Below are 21,776 nucleotides of genomic sequence, written 5' to 3'. Positions count from 1 at the left end.
AAATGTTTGAGGTCAAGGATTAGTAAATGTTTGAGGTCACGGATTAGTAAATTTGAGGTCACGGATTAGTAAATGTTTGAGGTCGGATTAGTAAATGTTTGAGGTCACGGATTAGTAAATGTTTGAGGTCACGGATTAGTAAATGTTTGAGGTCACGGATTAGTAAATGTTTGAGGTCACGGATTAGTAAATGTTTGAGGTCAAGGATTAGTAAATGTTTGAGGTCAAGGATTAGTAAATGTTTGAGGTCACGGATTAGTAAATGTTTGAGGTCACGGATTAGTAAATGTTTGAGGTCACGGATTAGTAAATGTTTGAGGTCACGGATTAGTAAATGTTTGAGGTCACGGATTAGTAAATGTTTGAGGTCACGGATTAGTAAATGTTTGAGGTCACGGATTAGTAAATGTTTGAGGTCACGGATTAGTAAATGTTTGAGGTCACGGATTAGTAAATGTTTGAGGTCACGGATTAGTAAATGTTTGAGGTCACGGATTAGTAAATGTTTGAGGTCGCGGATTAGTAAACGCTTTCACGGTGTGCCAACAGGGGATAAATAAAAATTAAAATATGAGTTAACCGAGGGAGAGTTAGTGAGAGTGAGTGAGAGTTGGTGTGAGAGTGAGTGAGAGTTGGCGTGAGAGTGAGTGAGAGTTGGTGTGAGAGTGAGTGAGTGAGTGAGAGTGAAGGTTGAGGAAAATGACACGCGATAGACTAACCCCTGAGGGAGTGTCAGCCATGTGGATAAGGGAGTCATGAGGGAGTGTCAGTCATGTGGATTAGTGAGTCATGAGGGAGTGTCAGTCATGTGGATAAGGGAGTCATGAGGGAGTGTCAGCCATGTGGATAAGTGAGTCATGAGGGAGTGTCAGCCATGTGGATCAATGAGTCATAGGGGAGTGTCAGCCATGTGGATCAGTGAGTCATAGGGGAGTCTCAGTCATGTGGATTAGTGAGTCATGAGGAGTGTCAGCCATGTGGATTAGTGAGTCATGAGGGAATGTCAGTCATGGATTAGTGACTCATGAGGGAGTGTCAACCATGTGGATCAGTGAGTCATGAGGGAGTGTCAGCCATGTGGATTAATGAGTCATGAGGGAGTGTCAGCCATGTGGATTAGTGAGTCATGAGGGAGTGTCAGTCATGTGGATTAGTGAGTCATGAGGGAATGTCGGTCATCTGGATCAGTGAGTCATGAGGGAGTGTCAGCCATGTGGATCAATGAGTCATACGGGAGTGTCAGCCATGAGTGAGTTATTTAAACCTTGTCTAAATGAGTGAGTTCCTTGAAGTGATATCCCCGAGGGAGTAGTTAGCAGGTGCCTACTCTCTCTCTCTCTCTCTCTCTCTCTCTCTCTCTCTCTCTCTCTCTCTCTGAATTAATCTGACAATGACACTTGAACATTTTACCGATTTGCTCCTCCGATAATTTATTTATTTATTATTTATTTATATGATTTAGAATATTTTATTATAGAAGTTTGACCTTTGGGGAAAATTGGTATGTGCCTTTTGGGAATTTGGGCAGTTGTTTTGATCCTATTGGGGATTTTGGGTATTTTCTCTAATGGAGATTTTGATTTGTATTTTTTTATGGTTTGGGGGGATTTTTATTTCTCTTTTAGAATTTTTTGGGAATTTTCTCCTATCTCTTGGGAATTTTGGGAGCAATATTACCTGTATTTTAAGGGATTTGGACAATATTGTTACGATCATCCAGCTTAATTCTTGAGGTCCAAAGATAAGATATGCTTCCCGGCGCTCTAGACCTTCCGTGTCAGGCGGTGAAGCAGCTCAGCTCTTTGCCCATTCTGGAGACATTTACAAAGAGGCGACTCACGGTACCAGTCACCTAGGCCAGGATGACCCACGGTACCAGTCACCTAGATCAGGAGGTGACCCACGGTACCAGTCACCTAGACCAGGAGGTGACCCAACGTACCAGTCACCTAGATCAGGAGGTGACCCACGGCAGGAGTCACATATCAGGACAGGGTGAAAGAGAATAGGTGCCCGATCTCTACTGTGTGTGTCTGGTGTTTCATGATCCGGTTGGTCTGGTTGATGGGAGGTGAAAGTATCCTCGATTGGTGGTGAAGAATGGCTAATGGATGGTGCAAGCTCGTGGATAGTACAGGCTAGTGAATGGTACAGGTGAGTGGATGGTGTAGGGCCTACACCAAACTACGGCCCGCGGGCCGGATCCCAAGTCCTTCCCCGGCTCGTGGTAGCTCCGCCTACGCTCTGACGTTACCAGAGCTTTCGTTCTGGCTTGCAAGTATTGAGCAGAATGATTATGCGGCTCGCGCTCGTCATTCTTTCAGTTATCCGGCCCACTGTGAAAAAAGTTTGGTGACCCCTGGTGTAGGCCAATGAATGGTGCAGGCTAGGACTTGTGCGATTGGCAACTGGTGTACTAAACAGGTTTTGGTGTTGACTCGTGACGGTTCGGAAATCAACAGGACTTGATGGATCAACGTAAGGCAGTAATGACGTCGAGTCACCTTCTCCCGGGTGTCTCTGTAAGCCTATCGAGGTACTAACAATGTGATCGAAAAGTCCCTGTGCACCAACCATAATTAACAATATCGCTGTTATTCTTCTTTATATCAACTTTGTTATTATTCTTGTTCTACTTACAGTGAATATTGAAAATGATCATCAATGTTGGAAATGGATAACATTTACAATATTTACTGTAAGTAGAACAAGGTGTATAACAATATAGGTATAATTAAAAATAACTATAGTGCTATTTCCTGCAGGTGCACAGGGATTTTTCGATCATTGTTATTATTCCGGATTTCTGTAACCTCGGCCAATATATGAAGTGTTTTGGTAACAATTTGCCAGATCAAGGCTTTTGTTTGCAATGTGTTATGTTAACTGCTGGTTTCAGTGAGAAGGTATTGAAGGTAAATGATCAGGGCCAAGGGAATCTTCCGGGTAAGAGGGATGTTTGTGAGAAGTGAGGTAGAGAGAGGTGTGAGGGATGAGGCAAGTGAGGCAGGTAGGGTGAGAGTGAAGAAGCCAGGTAGGGTGTATCGGTAAGGTGCGGGCGGGGTAAGGCTTCCTCGTGGTGTGACCTTTAGTGTGTGAGTTACGTACAAGTTGTGAGGACTGGATTAGCAAGGCAGGAAGGCTGAAAGTGAACAATGTCTCCAACTTAAAATAAAAGTGAATGTGGTCGAGTGGAGTACTAGTCATGCTGCTTCCTTGTGTACAGAAGGCTTAGTATAATACAGTGTGTTGCATCCACACTGTCTCTACCGGGTAGTCATGCCCACTTTTACCTCGGTGATTACGATTCTTAAGGTGCACAAACCCTCTGTGGTTTCCCGGTCCAAGGATTATATCTGTCCACACACACTCAAGATGCCAAGTGTCTCCCTCAGTGGAGAAGTTATGGGCATTGTCTGCTAGTTGACATTTTACAAACTTGTTGTTTAGATATATTACAGTAAGATCTTAGACGATTTCGATGATCAGTATTTTGCGTCATCACTGAGCAGTGTTATGACTTATTTTATTTTGCGATGGCGTGGCGGGGATTTACCCACCTTGTTACTCACACAGGAACATTACCTCCTGCCACTAATGTGTTTGAGTTTAAGAAAAATTATTCAGCATTATGAAGACTCAACTGATCTATTGACTGAGCTCGGCCTACTCTCGGCGTCCTTAGCAACCACTACACTTCATGAAAGTCGACTTGTTGCTGGTTGTTTTTTGAGTCCTACGGCCACGTCTACTGTAGGTGAAGTGGCATGAATCACTTCCTCGTCTACTGTAGGTGAAGTGGCATGAATCACTTCCTCGTCTACTGTAGGTGAAGTGGCATGAATCACTTCCTCGTCTACTGTAGGTGAAGTGGCATGAATCACTTCCTCGTCTACTGTAGGTGAAGTGGTACGAATCACTTCCTCGTCTACTGTAGGTGAAGTGGTACGAATCACTTCCTCGTCTACTGTAGGTGAAGTGGTACGAATCACTTCCTCGTCTACTGTAGGTGAAGTGGCATGAATCACTTAACAACCGGCATCCAGTCAACCTAGACACATTGTAATAGTTGACAAGGACCACCACGCAACCAGACGCCACTGTACCACACAAACTAGGGCGCCACTGTACCACACACCACCACACAACCAGACGCCACTGTACCACACAACCAGACGCCACTGTACCACACAACCAGACGCCACTGTACCACACAACCAGGCGCCACTCGTACCACACACCACCACACACAACCAGACGCCACTGTACCACACAACCAGACGCCACTGTACCACACACCACCACACAACCAATCACTCAGATATACCCCGCCATTATTAGCGTGATCTCGCAAAATTTAATGAACCTGACCGCTTATTTATGCCATTCTAAAATTTATTACATAAATCCTGTTTTGAATTCATCTCATTCTAAGTTTGTCTAGTCAGTCTTGCTTAATAGGAACTTGATAACTCTTAGATTTTAAGTACCATTCACATTTGAAGGTAAAATACGAGCCAGAAAGGTGTGTGTGTGTGTAATAATAATAATAATAATAATAATAATAATTGTAATAAATAACGGTTTATTGAAAGAGCATGGCAGCAGGAAGGCTGAAAATATACAGCTACATAATTGGGGAAAGGGTCTCTTGATTTACAAATAATATACGAGTAACATAAGTGATACAAATATGATATTTAATAACTAGGTGTGTGTGTGTGTGTGTGTGTGTGTGTGTGTGTGTGTGTGTGTGTGTGTGTGTGTGTGTGTGTGTGTGTGTGTGTGTGTGTGTGTGTGTGTGTGTTGGACGATATTATGTTGAAATCTACCTGCGTGTTTTCTCAAATCGGGAATTAAGGCAAAAAACTGTCGACTCATATTCTGACATTGCCAATACTGGTCATACATGTGGCCGTGTGAAGATGGTGCCACCTTACACACTGAGGATAGTGCCACCCTACACAGTAATGATACTGCCACCCTACACACTGAGTATAATGCCACCCTACACACTGATGGTAGTGCCACCCTACACACTGATGATACTGCCACCCCTACATACTGAGGATAGTGCCACCTTACACAGGATACTGCCACCCCTACATAATAGTGCCACCTTACACACTGAGGATAATACCACCCCACACGAGGGATAATGCCACCCTACACCCTGAGGATAGTGCCACCTTACACACCGAGGATAATGCCACACTACACACTGAGGATAATGCCACCCACAGTAACGATACTGCCACCCTACACAGTAATGATACTGCCACCCTACACACTGATGATACTGCCACCCTACATACTGAGGATAGTGCCACCTTACACCGAGGATACTGCCACCATTAGTGCCACCTACACACCGAGGATACTGCCACCCTACACTGAGGATAATACCACCCTACACACCGGGATAATGCCACCCTACACCCTGAGGATAGTGCCACCTTACACCGAGGATAATACCACCCTACACACTGAGGATAATGCCACCCTACACCCTGAGGATAGTGCCACCTTACACACCGAGGATAATGCCACCCTACACACTGATGATAGTGCCACCCTACACACTGAGGATAATACCACCCTACACACCGAGGATAATGCCACCCTACACACTGATGATAGTGCCACCCTACACACTGAGGATAATGCCACCTACACCCTGAGGATAGTGCCACCCTACACCCTGAGGATAGTGCCACCTTACACACCGAGGATAATGCCACCCTACACACTGAGGATAATGCCACCCTACACACTGATGATAGTGCCACCTTACACACCGAGGATAATGCCACCCTACACACTGAGGATAATGCCACCATACACCCTGAGGATAGTGCCACCTTACACACCGAGGATAATGCCACCCTACACACTGAGGATAATGCCACCCTACACCTGAGGATAGTGCCACCTTAAACACCGAGGATAATGCCACCCTACACCTGAGGATAGTGCCACCCCACCCTGAGGATAGTGCCACCTTACACACCGAGGATAATGCCACCCTACACACTGAGGATAATGCCACCCCTACACCCTGATGATAGTGTCACCTTACACACCGAGGATAATACCACCCCACACTGAGGATAATGCCACCCTACACCCTGAGGATAGTGCCACCTTACACACCGAGGATAATGCCACCCTACACACTGAGATAATGCCACCCTACACACTGATGATAGTGCCACCTTACACACCGAGGATAATGCCACCCTACACACTGATGATAGTGCCACCCTACACACTGAGGATAATGCCACCCTACACACTGAGGATAGTATACCGAGATAATGCCACCCTACACACTGATGATAGTGCCACCCTACACACTGAGGATAATGCCACCTACACCCTGAGGATAGTGCCTTACACGAGGATAATGCCACCCTACACACTGATGATAGTGCCACCCTACACACTGCCACCCTACACACCGAGGATAATGCCACCCTACACACTGGGATAATGCCACCCTACACACTGATGATAGTGCCACCTTACACACCGAGGATAATGCCACCCTACACACTGATGATAGTGCCACCTACACACTGAGGATAATGCCACCCTACACACTGAGGGATAGTGCCACCTTACACACCGAGGATAATGCCACCCTACACACTGAGGATAGTGTTACCCTACACACTGATGATAGTGCCACCCTACATACTGAGGATAGTGCCACCTTACATACTGAGGATAGTGTTTACCCCACCCACACTGTTGATAGTGCCACCCTACATACTGAGGATAGTGCCACCTTACATACTGAGGATAGTGACACTTTACATGCTGGGGATGGTGCCACCCAACATACTGTTGATAGTGCCACTGTACATATTGAGGAAAGTGACACTACATATTGAGGATAATGACTCTACATATTGAGGGTAGTGCCACCCTACATACTGATGATAGTGCCACCCTACTTACTGAGGATAGTGACACTACATATTGAGGATAGTGACACTACATATTGAGGATAGTACCACCCTACATACTGACGATAGTGCCACTCTACATACTTATGATAGTGCTACTTTACTTACTGAGGATAGTGCCACTCTACATACTTATGATAGTGCTACTTTACTTACTGAGGATAGTGCCACCCTACATACTGATGATAGTGACACCCTGCATACTGAGGATGGTGCCACCCTGCACTTAAAGTGGTGTCAAGCCGTCAGCTGAAGATGGAGGAAAAGGTGGGTGCTTGATGTCAGTCAGTATCATAGACACTTGACATATTACAGCCTTCCGACGCACTGTCTTGCATCATTGTGGTGTCAAAGCATAACCCTCCTTATGCCCGTGACAGTAATGAGTGCCAGGGTCTTATCCAGGCAGCCAATGGCACCTTAACACACATAAGAATGGAACCAGTCCTGTAATTGCTTTAACAATAAATTATGAAGCATGTTTTTTATTACCTCAACTTTGTTCTCTGCTGCTTCAGGTCGCCTTGTACTTACTGTAGTGTTATCAGATAAACATACAGTATTCAACTGATGGTCTCGACTGGAGGATGAATTTGTTTATTTTCGTGATAAAATTTTGGATGAGACCAATAGAAGTACAGGTGGCCAAGTGACAGCAAGGACTAAACTGTTTTGTGACCATCATAAACTGCGTATCAGAGACACATCAAGTATCAGGTTCCTAGACACTCGTAGATTAAAATATCCCTCAATTGGTGATGTGCAAATACATCTAATTGGCTTCAGTTAAATGAAGACATAAAGTCGGCTGCTTAAATACCTTCAAAATGATATACTGTATATTCTACTGTTACCAGAGGCGTTCTCTGATACGCAGCTCGGGCAGAAATTCATCTTATGAACCTACTGTAGGAGAACCTAGAGCCACTTTTATAATTCTTGTACATATGGTTTATATTGTTCGTGGTGAAACTAAAATTTATGGATTTTAAACCACTCGTGATGCGTTTACAATTCTTAAAAGGCGTGATTAATTTACACCAAACAACACTCTTATATCTGTCATCGGTATGACCTGTTATACAAGTTTTGTAAAAGGGGAAATAGTTGACTGTGAAGCTAGATACTTTACAGATATAATAGAAAAGTGAATTAATGTAACATATGACATAAAGCTCACTCTACCAGAGAAATTGTATGATATTTCCCAAGAAAATATTTAACGCCTCTCCGTTCCTCTTAAGAAGACTCCTAAGGACGAGTGTGTTCATAGTTGATTTGAAGTTGTATATCCCCTGGCTGACAAGGGGACTGGGAATTTACTTTAAATGGACCGAAATATTCTTCGGTGCAAACGATTATCGTCTAGGGATGCGGTCGCCTTTGTCTATGTATGTGGAGATGATGGACTAACATTGTGTGTGGTTTTTCCCTTGCAGGCATGTTAGAGGAGTATGCCCCAGTGATGGGCGGGGTGGTGGCAGCGGCGGCAGTGGTGGCTGCCACTTACTACCTCACCAGACCTCCTTCTGTCCCACCCCAGGTCGACTTGGATGAACAGAGTCATTTAATAAAAGAGGTAAGTAACTGGCCACTTACGTCTACATTTCGGAGAAAATTTTCTTCACGAGTCTCGCTAAAATTAAGGCTCAAATTTCTAATCCATGAGAACCAAAACCTGCCAGATGAACACGTGACTTCAGGAGTCCAATACCGTACTTCCTGATGATGGGAATAATCACGAAGGCGCCTGGATCTTTTTTTAGTGTTTCTGTTTCATAGTGGTTACTTGCGTGTATAAAGGTGCCGCTGTGTGTTAAGGTAGTCACCAGTGTGTATCTGTAACTTACATTTCTGCTTGCCATCATCTTGATTGTGGGTAACGATCGGAAAATGGGTCTTGCTCACGATCTCTTCGCGTCTGTCTCACTCTTCACCAATGTCATAGACAAAACTGCAATACAGTATGGGAGACATTGTCTATCGGGTCCCAGGAGAACATCTCTAGATCTCGCAGTACTTGGACACTGTATAGCGGTGTACTTCCTAGTCTCTCCTGTCTGCCCCGCCTTGCCACGTTCACTGTATAGTTATGGTTGCTAGAAGGGAAAGAAGGTAAACTATTGTTTAGAACAATATTAATAGGACCAATGGCTATTTATTGTTCATGACCATTTAACAAAGAAATTTATCGGTGTTATTTGTGTGTGACTTTTTTTTAACACTGGCTGTCTTGGTTGTGCTAACACCTTCCGTTCTTGTTTAGTGTGGCCAAGGTGTTACGTTTTCTATTAGGTTGTATTCATAGAAAAAGGGGTAGTGATGGCAAACTCAACTGATCTCATTAACTCCCTGTAACAAAGTTATACTTTATATTATTTTTAGCACTTTTATTGACGACACAGTACGAGCAAATGCTGTCAATGATGCTCATTCATTGGGTTACCGAAGACTGCTTGTTACATTAAAGCTGAACAAAGTTGCCCAAAATCAGGGTTTCATGGTGAACAGAATTAGGGTAAGATCTGGGAAATATAATTGCCAGTGTATGATGTGTAAGGGTACTGGAAACAGTGGTGAAAACAGGTAAGAAGTTAGAAGGAAGCGTTTGGGCATAACACCATTATATCCTTAAGCACATCAGAATTATCCTTGTATAACAGGATTCACGAAGTTCACGGTATAGTGGCTCAGGGTATGGCCGCCAGGATGCCCATATGGACGGCCTCACATAAGGAGTGGTACACTAAGCAGTGCCAAGCGGGGATTGCATCACACCGCCGAATATACATTACAGGTAACAGCAATGTATTACAAAGCTGGGTATACAGTAATTCCTATACGATGATTGTATTTTGAAGTAGTGTCATAACCTAGAGTAGAATAGTAATACATCTATCAACACATTACTGTAATGTTTATTGTAACCAAACATGTAGGGAACCTTGTATCGACGCTTTCACCTGTATATTTCCGGTGTGGGGTGGAGTGTGTTAGATGGGGGTGTATTGGGTGGGGTGTGATGGACTGGGTGTGTTAGATGAGTGTCTGGGGTTTGTCAGGTAGGGTGTGTGGGGTGAAGTTCGAGGATCGGGGTTCGGTTGAGGGCTTCAGGCGTGAGTGGTTGGGGGGGTTGTGGTGGTCAGGTGATGGTGGTGTGGGTCAGACTTGGCCCTGGTGCGGGTGTGTGGCTTCCCAAGGGTGTTCCTCTCCCCACCCCCCTCCGCTCCAATCAGTAGACGCACTCTCCTCTCCTCCCCTCAGTAGACTTCACCCCCCTCTCTCTCCTAGAGACCCACCTGCCGTGTCATCAGTCACCATTCTTCACACACACAAACACACACACACACACACACACACACATAGCACAGTGGCCACGCTCGCTCTCCCAAATTAGGCAAAACTAAATATACCTGAGGCTCGAGCAATCATCCCGGTATTACTAGTTCGGACGTACTGGCTGCTGCTCAACTGGATTTTAATTTTAGCATTCCTATGATACTGCTTGTGTGTCTTTAGTTATAAACATTTTCAGTCTCTGTTTACCATTGTTTATATACCAGCACTGTCTATTTATATTTTGAATTAAAGTGAACGTGTATGGCGATTTTCCTGACTACATATCTATTTACCTGTTTAGCTTCAATAAGACGCGTTTTAGAATAATTCCCACGACATGATGGTCGCTTTTAATGTTCTTGATAAACTGCCGATTTTGATCTTTCGCCCAGTTTTGTCCAGGTGATGTTATTGTCACTCATGTCGTTGTTTCGGTCACCAGCTGTGATTTTTTTTTTTTTTTTTTACTTGGGGAAGCCTGAAGTTGAGGTCTTCGTAGGTATCTTTTTTATCTTGTTTTATCTCAGTTCCATTATATATGTTAACCAAGAGGCGAGGAGCGTCAAGCTCTTCATGGGGCCGACAAGTGAAGTGGTAATCTAGTAACCCATCAACCAAGCTCTTCAACAGATGAATTAGAAGATCGACGGGGAGTTAAGAATGATGGGTTTAAAGGTTTTGCAAAAATGTAGGTATTCTTCACTCATTGTGTAGTGTGGTGGGCGGAGTGTGTGTGACACGGCCTGACATGTATTGAAGTCTGTGTGTCATTGTTTGACAATATGTTTGTGTAGCTTGAATTGACTCCATTGAAATGAAAGAGAGTGTATGTGTGTGTGCAAAATATTCAAGAATCCATGCCATAGATAGCATCAAATTGCATGGTACGATGTAATTGTATTAAATTTGTTTGGGGATAACACTTCACACAAAAAGATCACACCTTCCCCCCATCTCTCCCCGGGCTATGATTCACGCGCACAGGACGTAGTTGGCGGTGGCCGGATATTTTCCAACCCGAAGTCACTTCCTCGGTGAGGTGCTCACTACCCTGACACCAGCCCCGACAAACACCCATACTGTGACAAGGTTCACAACACGTGTTCCTGACTCCTCGTCTCGTTCTTTCGTAAGTGACAGTGGCGATGATAGCTCCCTTCCTCCCCTCCTCCTCTTCATCACCTGGGCTGGTAATATGACGATGACTGCTCCTTCCTCGTCCCTCCACCACCACTTTACCCCCCTCCCCCCAGACAGGTGATGGTGAGGAGGGGGAGGGGCTATATATATCCACCCCCGTGATTGGCTTGATTTTCTTTTAGACAATCCGGGGACCTCTCTGTGATGCCATGATGGGGGGGGGGGGGGCTGATAGCCTACGTGTAGCTACCTTTGGGTTAGCTGTGGTCTGCCTGCGTTAACTGTGGGCTACCTTTGAGTTAGCTGTGGATACCTTTGAGTTAGCTGTGGATACCTTTGAGTTAGCTGTGGGCTACCTTTGAGTTAACTGTGGACTACCTTTGAGTTAACTGTAGGCTACCTTTGAGTTAACTGTGGGCTACCTTTGAGTTAACTGTAGGCTACCTTTGAGTTAACTGTGGACTACCTTTGAGTTAACTGTGGACTACCTTTGAGTTAGTTGTGGGCTACCTTTGAGTTAACTGTGGACTACCTTTGAGTTAACTGTGGACTACCTTTGAGTTAGTTGTGGGCTACCTATGAGTTAGCTGATGTTTGCCATATGGCTGGATGCGAGATGGTGTACGACTGGCCTTGAGGTGGTTTGCGTTACCTGTTGAGTAAATTTAATGCTTCCTGTGGGTGGATGTGGGTTGTGTGCCCAGCTGACGGTTGGTTGTGCAATGTTTTCGTAGAGATCTTCTTCTTCTTCTTCTTCTTCTTCTTCTTCTTCTTCTTCTTCTTCTTCTTCTTCTTCTTCTTCTTCTTCTTCTTCTTCTTCTTCTTCTTCTTCTTCTTCTTCCAGTAGCGATAACCTACCAACCCTCCAGGATACCCATATATTTGCCCTCCCTGATACTCCCCCTCCTCTTTACACTCCCCAATGCCCTTTCCGCCAGTCCAGTCATTCTCCACTTCATTACCTCGGAATTAGGTTGAGAGTATTAAGGGTGACATGTCTCCGGTGGGAGGCGTGTGGACTAACACTCTTATTGACAGAGGAACACCACAGGCTTAACTCCCAGGGCCTAAAGCTACCCTACTCACCCTCACCCAGTCACCCACTACCACCACGACCCACTGCCACCTTCCTCACCCATCACCACCACCACGACCCACTGCCACCTCCCTCACCCACCACCATCACGACTACCCACTGCCACCTCCTTCACCCACCACCACGACCCACTGCCACTTTCCTCACCCACCATCTCCCTCCCTCACCCACCACCACCACGACCCACTGCCTCCTCCCTTACCACCAACAGGAACTACCACTTACTCATTCATCACCATCCCGACCAGGAACGAAATGCCACCTTCCTCACCTCCACCGCCAAGAACCACCACCACCTGACATCATCCATCAGCAAGGATCTAGCAGCACCTGGGTGAGGCCTCCTGGCTCACAGGTCACCGAAGGTAGAAGCATGTCATTGTGGTAGAGTGATAGAGGACAGCGGCAAGAAGATCGACTAGTAAAGGCGACAAGTGGCGAAGAGGGTAAAGTAAGAGGCTACACCAGACTAAAGATCCACCTCCTGCACACACACACACACACACACACACACACACACACACACACACACACACACACACACACACACACACACTCGCGACGCCCTTGCCAGCAACACCCGTCATTCTCACCTGCTCCTTCGGCCCTCCCTCAGTTTATAAAAAGTCATGATGGGTCGACCACGCGTAATTTGAATACTGAAGAGCAAACATGTGTGACATATACCTGACACAAGTATATAAACATCGTCTCCTCCACTACGAACAACCACGACATCACCGACTTGGTATTTTCTATTCACGTGTCTCCAAAAATCATCCTACCTCCCCCGGCTTCCTGCGTCCTTTAGTAGTTATGGCAACGACAGAAGCAAGGGTGAGGGAAAGAGGCATTAGGGAGGAATCATCACTAAGGACAGCAGGAACCATCACTAAGGACAGCAGGAGAGGAATCATCACCCTAATTCTGACTCTCCCTGCTTCCTCTCATCCCCCACACACACACACACATGGGCGCCACTGTGAATTGAACAACACTTCACTTCCTGATCAAATGGTCGTGGTGGTATGAAGCACTTAACAGCAGGTGACAGGCGACTGATGTGCTCCTATCCCCCCATCTCTCTCTCTCTCTCTCTCTCTCTCTCTCTCTCTCTCTCTCTCTCTCTCTCTCTCTCTCTCTCTCTCTCTCTCTCTCTCTTCTTGTTGTCTGTGTCTCTCATTCTTCTCTCAGTGTTTGTTTATATGTGTCTCAATATCGCTGTCTTTCGCCTCACTTAAGGACCAAGCAGTCAAGACGGCTGGTTGTTGCTAGGGGGACTGTTTAAGAGGGAGGAATGAATTACCTCGACACAACAGGTGCATAAACCTATTTTAGTGTTCACCATAATGGACGGAAGCGAAAGTTGGGATCCATGGTGCTGAATGTGGGGAAGGAAGTGAAGCTCCCTCTGAGACAGCTGTTAGGTGGAGGAGTGAAGCCATGGCTAATTTAAAAGTGTAAATTTTTGGAATATTTTAATCGTTGGAGCGAGAACAGACCTCCAATGTGTCTTAAGTGTTGGTGTGTTGTGGCTGGGGGGATATTTAGTGTGTCTTTATCTCCAGCTACAGATTCCTCACGTAGTTGTGTCTTAGCTACTGTACATATGCAATTATAGTATTTCATTGCTTTTAAAAATTACACGTATGGTTATATTATATACTGTACATATATGTGATATCGGGTCTTGAGAATAATATGTTAACAGGATGACATGTTTCGAGTTGCTTCATGTATGTGGACAGTATGTTCAGGAGCCTTTACTTGCTCAGTATTTGGTAACATTGTACAACACACCTGACAGACCTGTGTCAACAAGAGAATGTGTTGGTGCATGTGGCGAGAGGTGAGGAAGCCACAGCATTTTCCGGGATTACCACAGACCGAAAAGCAGTGTAGTGTAATGTGTTTAGGTAGTAGGCAACTATCAAACAGAGAGGTACTACCGCCTGGGAAGATATTGGAAGCATAATGTGTTGTCTAATGGTAGTCCCTGCTGCCATATGGCATCACCAAAATTGTGACCTCGTCCCAGGTTGCTGATCTGACTGATTTTCTGCCTCATTTACACACAATTGCAGGGTCTCAATTGTTTCTCTTTCTTTGACAACACAACATTTACTGTAAATCGATTTTAACTCTCCATCTGTTTGTTTATCTTATTTCTGCATTTATTTATGGTGCATTCCCCCCTCCCCCCCGGCCCCGATGTGGTAGTCGGTGACCTGTGCTTGGGTGGGCTAATCCCCATTAAAAAGGGTACTGTAAGGTGGTGTAGTGCAGCATTAAGTAGTGTACTGTAAAGTGTAGTGCAGCATTAAGTAGTGTACTGTAAAGTGGTGTAGTGCAGCATTAAGTAGTGCAAAGTGGTGTAGTGCAGCATTAAGTAGTGTACTGTAAAGTGGTGTAGTGCAGCATTAAGTAGTGTACTGTAAAGTGGTGTAGTGCAGCATTAAGTAGTGTACTGTAAAGTGGTGTAGTGCAGCATTAAGTAGTGTAAAGTGGTGTAGTGCAGCATTAAGTAGTGTAAAGTGGTGCAGTGCAGCATTAAGTAGTGTTAAGTGGTGTGGTGCAGCATTAAGTAGTGTAAAGTGGTGTAGTGCAGCATTAATTAGTGTTAGTAGTTTATTTTGGAGACATACTTTAGGTGTTGCGTCATCCTGCTGTGTGTCTTAACGAGATGCATCATATTATAGTGTTTCTGAGGGACCTGGACCACTATCACCACACTGCTGCTTGAGCCGCACGACGCCACATGTAGCTGGCGCCATAAGGGACGTAGAGGCGCCTAAATTTAAATTATGGATGAATTAGTTGGTCTTTACTTATCACAATGCTTTAAATGGCGCCGGGGCCTTCTGCGCCAGGACGGACATTCTCCACGGTTGATGGCGCTCCTCCAGGTGTTGTCGCTTGTGGTTCATCACTGTGGCTCGCATTGATCTTTGAGGCTGTCACTGATGATGGACCCTTTGTGATATAGAGATCACCGTTGGTTTTTACAGTGATTTTTCCCTCCCCACTCTGTCCCTTGTATTGGTGAGTCCAAGACCATACTGTACACTGAACAGATCCCTGGAAGATTAAACCCCCAACATATTATGTCTTAAAATGAAACACTTTAACGGTAATCTAACCTAACCTAGCCTAACCTAACCTAACCTAACCTAACCTAACTTAACTTAACCTAATCCAATCCCCCTGGTTGTGTTACGGTGTTTAATCATCGGGTGAAATAAGCTGGGGGCGAATCTTCAGGTGATTCCATTGAACTATACTGTAATAACTGGGTACAGCAATATAACTTGACACATCGTTACAGCACTATACTCCGAATGTAATCATGTACTGTTCACGTGTATTACTGTAACTGTAATATCGTCGGATGATCTTCTTTCGGTTCAGGTTATTTCAGTTGGATACATAATATTTCCGTGACGTCACCGAGAGTTTGTTGGTTTGTATGTGTTTGTATATGAGTAATACTTGAACAATGGTTAGGTTAGGTTTAGGTTAAATTAGGTTATGTTACGCTAGGTTAAGTTAGGTTAGGTTAGGTTAATTTAGGTTAGTTTAATTTTGGTTAGGCTAATTTAATTTAGATTTGGTTAATTTGGGTTAGGTGAGATTAATTTAGTTTAGTTTAGGTTAGTTTAGGCTGCCAGTTTAGGGTAAGTTAAGTTAGGTTAGATTAGTTTAGGCTAACTTAAGTTAAGTCAGTTTAGGTTAGGTTAGGTTACTATAATGTGGGCGAAGTATGAGAAGTCATAAAAGATAGATATAAGTGTGACAGAGATGATCTGAATAATATCTTCGAAGTGTGTGGCCAAAAGTATGAGAGAAGTCATGAGAAATATATTTTGAAATTTAGGAGTTTCGAGCTGTATCAAGGAAATTCCCCTAAAATATACATTGATGGGTACAGAATTTATAAATTGATGGGGTATTAAGTGCGAAATATATCATCCGTGAAGTATACAGTGTCAGAAATGATAATACTTAAAGTGTGTCATGATGTGAAAGCATATGAGATATATTTTGAAATACTTGTATACAGCATAATAAACGTCTGCCTAAAGTGTGAAGTAGATCGTCTGAGAGATATTTTAAAGTTTACAGCGTTACACTTTGAATGTGTGTGTGTGTGTGTGTGTGTGTGTGTGGTTCGGAGGATGGAAGTGGAGTATGAAGGGTAGAGGTGGAGGGAGAGTGAAGGGAGTGGGAGGATGGAGGGATAGAGAGGGAGTCTGATGATAGAGGGAAGGGAAGGATGATGGAGGTTGAGGAAGGAGGGTGCAGGGAGAGGGGACAGAGGGCGGAGGTGGAGGGAGAAGTAGGGTTGTACCGCTGGTGGCAGGAAACTTCGAATGCCAGACAGGAATGCTTCAATGTTGGCAACAGGCTGAGAGAGAGAGAGAGAGAGAGAGAGAGAGAGAGAGAGAGAGAGTTAAGGATGGACTTACTGTGACAGGGCTGGAGGAGTCTCACTGGCCCAGACCCATTCAAACCCACCCAGACCCTTTCAGACCCACACAGACCAGTCAAATTCATTCATACACACAAAGACATATTACCTACAAGAGAAGACGAAAGGGACTTCAATTTTGCTAAATCTTCATTTCATAATTTTTTTCGGTTGTAGCATTATGTTAGGACGTGAGCACAAAAGTGTGACGGTACTGTTACGGTACTAGAGAGTGATGATACTAAACCCCAGTATTTACCCAAATACACTAACATTCAAAGCTCGACGGTAGTGGTATCCTGGAGGGGGTTTTACTCGAGTGTAAAAGTATGGCTAGATTGGTAAGATCGCGCTTACCGAGGTGTGTCGCGGTTCTAGGCCGGGTGAGCTGGGCGGAGGTGGCCCTGTAGGCGGCCACTTAGTAGGGTGCGGTGCCAGCCAGGGTGCCTCGGCCATGAGCATCTACATCTAATGCCAACGTGAGTAAAATTTACTCTTTTAGTTGGCAGCTACAAGTAGATGTATTATACTGCTGGCGTTAAGTGTTTGATGATATTTAAGATGTTACCAATGGTTGTGTTCTGGTGTCGCGGGGTGTTAGGACTTGTACAAAGGAGATTAGGTGCAGACGGAATGGGGTAAAAAAGGGAGGCTGGTTGGGAGGGGGGTAGTGAGGGGGTGTGAAGTAGAGATGGGTGCCAGCACGTGCCCCAGTGTGGTCTTGGCCAGTGTCGGTGTCGCCGGCGGAGTGGAACTCATCTGTACTATAGGAACGTGTCTGGACGCCGTGTCCCTTCTTCCATCTCACAGTTGGTCAACCTCTTTGCTGACCCAGAGAAATAGCCAGAATCTAGATGATTTATGGATAATTAGATAGTTTATGGGCCACAGAAAAGCACTCGTCGGGCATGTGAAACCTGTTCAGTGACTGAACTGTAAAGTGAGTTTAACCTCGAGCCTTACCTGTGACTATCACTAGAGGGTAAATAGCCATCACTGGGGTGATTTTAGCGACAGCCGTGTGCTCCTGGTGCTGGAACTTTGATACAAGAAGGCTGAGGGGCTGTAGACGGGCAAGATGGGTCGCAAGAACGCCGGGGACGTGATCCCAGACCACCCCAGCAAAATCTGTTACAATCCGGTGCGCCTCATCATGGAACTGGACAACCAGTCGGATGTTGTCAAAGTAAGTCAACCCAACTTTCCCAACTTTCCTCACTCCTAAAGTAACTTTAGGGTCGCAGGGGCTCTCGGTACTTCAACATTTTCTCAGTTCTTTGCAGGCCTCCCATCCTCTTTCAACTTTCTTTTTGAGTGCCTGTGGCTGCAGTATAATCATTTGGAGGTGTGTCAGGTCCTCTAAATCCCCAGAAGGTGACTAAGCTGATTCTCAGTGATCTCCCGGGGGTCTCCGCTAAAGAATTTCACAAGTATTCTCCAATTTCTTGAACCTCCGTGAGCGTCCAAGAAACCTGTTATATTTGTTTCAGCCAACGTTAATGCAAACAGATCAACTTTATTATTCCTTGATCCTTCCCAGGGATGCCCAGGACCCCCGATGTGTGGGTATATGTAGCCATAATGTAATTGCCAGGAATACAAAAGCTATTTCGTAGGTTCGTCAACGGTTTACTCACAATCTCACATCATATAAAACATCCTGTGCTGAATTTGGAATATAAATTTGTCCCCGGTCTCAGCACTACAGTACATGAAGCTTCCCCCCCCCCCTTCCCTCCCCCAATAAAATTCAGGTTCCATATCTGAAATAATGTTTTGGTCTAACATTCTACAAGTAAGGTTCTGCCTCGTACCATGGTGGGAAGTCTGTCTCCATTTTGCACAGTATCAGTCGAGTTACGTCTGAGTGATCTGTTGAAATATTTTGCTTCCTGTTAAAATTACTTGCGTGTTAAGCTGTTACAAACCGCAGGTAGAAATACTAATAGCAATGTCCAGCATGATGTCGGCTAGCAGATTAGGGTACTACTAACCGTGTTCAACGGGGTGTGGGCTAGCAGGCTGGAGTACTAGTAACAGTGTTCAACGGGGTGTGGGCTAGCAGGCTGGAGTACTAGTAATAGTGTTTGCAGGGGACGGCTCCTTTACTCTGGAATGTACAGTTTGTTCTATTATCTCTCGGCTGGCACGTCTCCAGTGTGTATACAGTAGTTGTGTATGGTCACCTTGAGGAAGTGTGTGTGTGTGTGTGTGTGTGTGTGTGAGCAATAGTTATTAATAAAGACAAGCTTGAGGTTTAAAGTGATGTTAAATTCATTATAAGCTATTAATAATGTACATGTACACTCACTACAACAGTCAGTGTGTCTGTGAAGTTGTTGTACTGAGAAGTGTATCTTACCATACAGCAGTTAATCTTCGGTACACAAACTGAGCACTGGGTGTTTATGTGTTAGTTACTGGTGAGCCAGTAACTAGCTATGTCACCGATATTGTCACTGTCTTTATAAAGCACTCACCTGCTTGGTCCATTCAGCAGGTTTGAGATGTTAATTCGCCATTTGCCATCCCCCCACCCTCAACAGGTGCATGTTAGGTAAATGAGGATTCAGGATCAGTGAAGTGGTTTCTAAAGTCATATCTGGAGAAACGGAGAAAAATAGATTATGAAATAGGTAAATTGTGTGGGTGTGACGAGGTCAGCAGCTGCCAACATCTCATCTTCTGATGTAAGGATATCTGCTGAAGAACGCAACTGTCGCCAACTATTGTGCCAGGTACTTAATGTGATTTCTTTTTCTCTCCAGCTTATAACGTCATCAGTCTCTACGCCAGTAAATTTTTACGGAAATAACTTTAATTCAGATACTGAAAATAGATCACCAAATATTATATCTTCTTCAGTTTTGTCTCCGTGGGATTGTAATATGAAGGATGCTGATGAATGTGTAAATGTGTAGTTGTGAGCAGAATCAATATTAGAGGCCACATACACCAGTATGTTTGATGAGTTCTGGAAGGAAAATTGAGGACTAGTGCACGGCCAGACACAACACTATACTGTTCTAATCAGAGAGGATTACCTTCAACAGATCACCTCCGCCTCATGGGGCTTCGAGTTGTGTTTAGTAAGAGTTTTCTAAAAGATTTCTTCCATGATGTTTTAAAATCAGTTTGTATCCCTCCCACACACCTCTTCTATAAAAACTCAATCATTTTACAATCTTTATTAGCCATGGTGATGACATGCAATCTTGAAATAATATCCTGGGCAATACTTAGAGTTCTTTGCGTGATCCCTAGTGAATGCAAACTGTTGTAAACCGCAGCTGTGGCCGAGATCAAGACCCACACTCCCCCCAACCTTCCCCCCCTACAACAAGACCCCAAATCTGGAGTTCCTGAGAGTGTGGGAACGCCAAGCATCTCATCATTTGCATATTACAGTATACAAAGCGCCAGGAACAAGAGGCTCAAGTCACTCTCAGGCAACACCCAGGAGATCTTAAGAGTTTTTGTTCTTTTTTTTTCTCATCGCATATCTCCAGACTTTACCTGAGTCTTCCTCCAGTATCACCTTGAGTCTTCCTCCAGTATCACCTTGAGTCTTCCTCCAGTATCACCTTGAGTCTTCCTCCAGTATCCTCTCGAGTCTTCCTCCAGTATCACCCTCCAGTATCCTCTTGAGTCTTCCCTCCAGTTTCCTCTTGAGTCTTCCTCCAGCACCCCCTTGAGTCTTCCTCCAGTAACCTCTTGAGTCTTCCTCCAGCAGCCTATCTCTTTCTCACATCCTTTCAACCCGATGCTTCCGTCTCTTTTCCTGTCTTGCATCTTTCTCCTCCTCCACACACACACACACACACACACACACACACACACACACACACACACACACACACACACACACACACACACACACACACACACACACACATGTGTCATGACGAGTTGCATGCAGGAGGAGCGAGACACGGTTGGACACACACCAGCTGCTAAGAAACAGGTGTCTCAGTGACCGTGATGTGAGTCGTTCCTTAGTTGGTTATTTCTCAGGCAGTCTCTTGATGGTTGTAGGTAGTGAACGCTCTCCACCACTGCCAAGGTCTGTTGCTTGGCCACTCCACCACTGCCAAGGTCTGCTGCTTGGCCTCTCCACCACTGTCAAGGTCTGCTGCTGGGCCTCTCCACCACTGTCAAGGTCTGCTGCTTGACCTTAACGAGTCAGTTGTTAGCTTTCAGATTAAAGAGAACCTGGTTGAAATCGTTGTGAGGAAGAGTGTCAGCTGTGTGCTCCTCCTTTGTTGTGGTTTCACGTTCTGTCTCGCCTGATTATGTATTCCTCAGTTAGTTTACTTCACTAGTAGGCAGTAATGTTATTGATGGTAATATTCCAGACAGTAAAAGACTTATTGCACTATAGAATAAAAATAAATAAATATAATTAAATAAAATCTGTTTGGAGAATTAATATGGTGAGAATTTTTGGCCGTTACACCTCCCGCTGCTGGTAAGGTCTGACGTCATCAAGGGATATGTATGAGAAAAATAAAATCTCGTTCTAGTGATACAGTTTGAAGTATTTTGTAGAGTCATATCTAAACTAGTTTTACTGTACCAGGCTTCAATGGTTGTAACAGCGCCTGGTAGATGTGAAGTTATCGTCCGTGATTGTGTTACAGGACAGTACGTGGTGTGTGTGTGTGTGTGTGTTTGTTTGTGTGTTTTCGATTGGGTTTGGTACACACGATATTCAGTAAACGGTTTAGTATGTCATCTTGAAACTTTGGAGCAGGCAGCAGAT

At 44.7% G+C, this 21,776-nt stretch overlaps 1 protein-coding gene across 8 annotated transcripts in view; it reads left to right on the top strand.

Moving 5' to 3' along the window:
• LOC121878196 (long-chain-fatty-acid--CoA ligase 1-like) overlaps positions 1 to 21,776 on the top strand; it is a 93,347-nt gene that overhangs the window by 16,456 nt on the left and 55,115 nt on the right. For 7 of the 8 annotated variants that reach the window (XM_042384255.1, XM_042384252.1, XM_042384254.1 and 4 more), the window contains one exon: positions 8,411 to 8,550. In XM_042384255.1, the coding sequence (XP_042240189.1) occupies positions 8,411 to 8,550 (140 nt within the window). Of the gene's footprint in view, positions 1 to 8,410; positions 8,551 to 17,738; positions 18,201 to 21,776 lie in introns of those variants that run through there. The other variant, XM_042384259.1, reaches the window with a different exon arrangement.

The sequence above is a fragment of the Homarus americanus genome, unplaced genomic scaffold (genome assembly GCF_018991925.1).
Source record: "Homarus americanus isolate GMGI-L3 unplaced genomic scaffold, GMGI_Hamer_2.0 scaffold45562, whole genome shotgun sequence".
Lineage (NCBI taxonomy): Eukaryota > Metazoa > Arthropoda > Malacostraca > Decapoda > Nephropidae > Homarus > Homarus americanus.
Note: the sequence above shows the minus strand (reverse complement) of the source record. Positions and strands in the feature narration are given on the sequence as shown.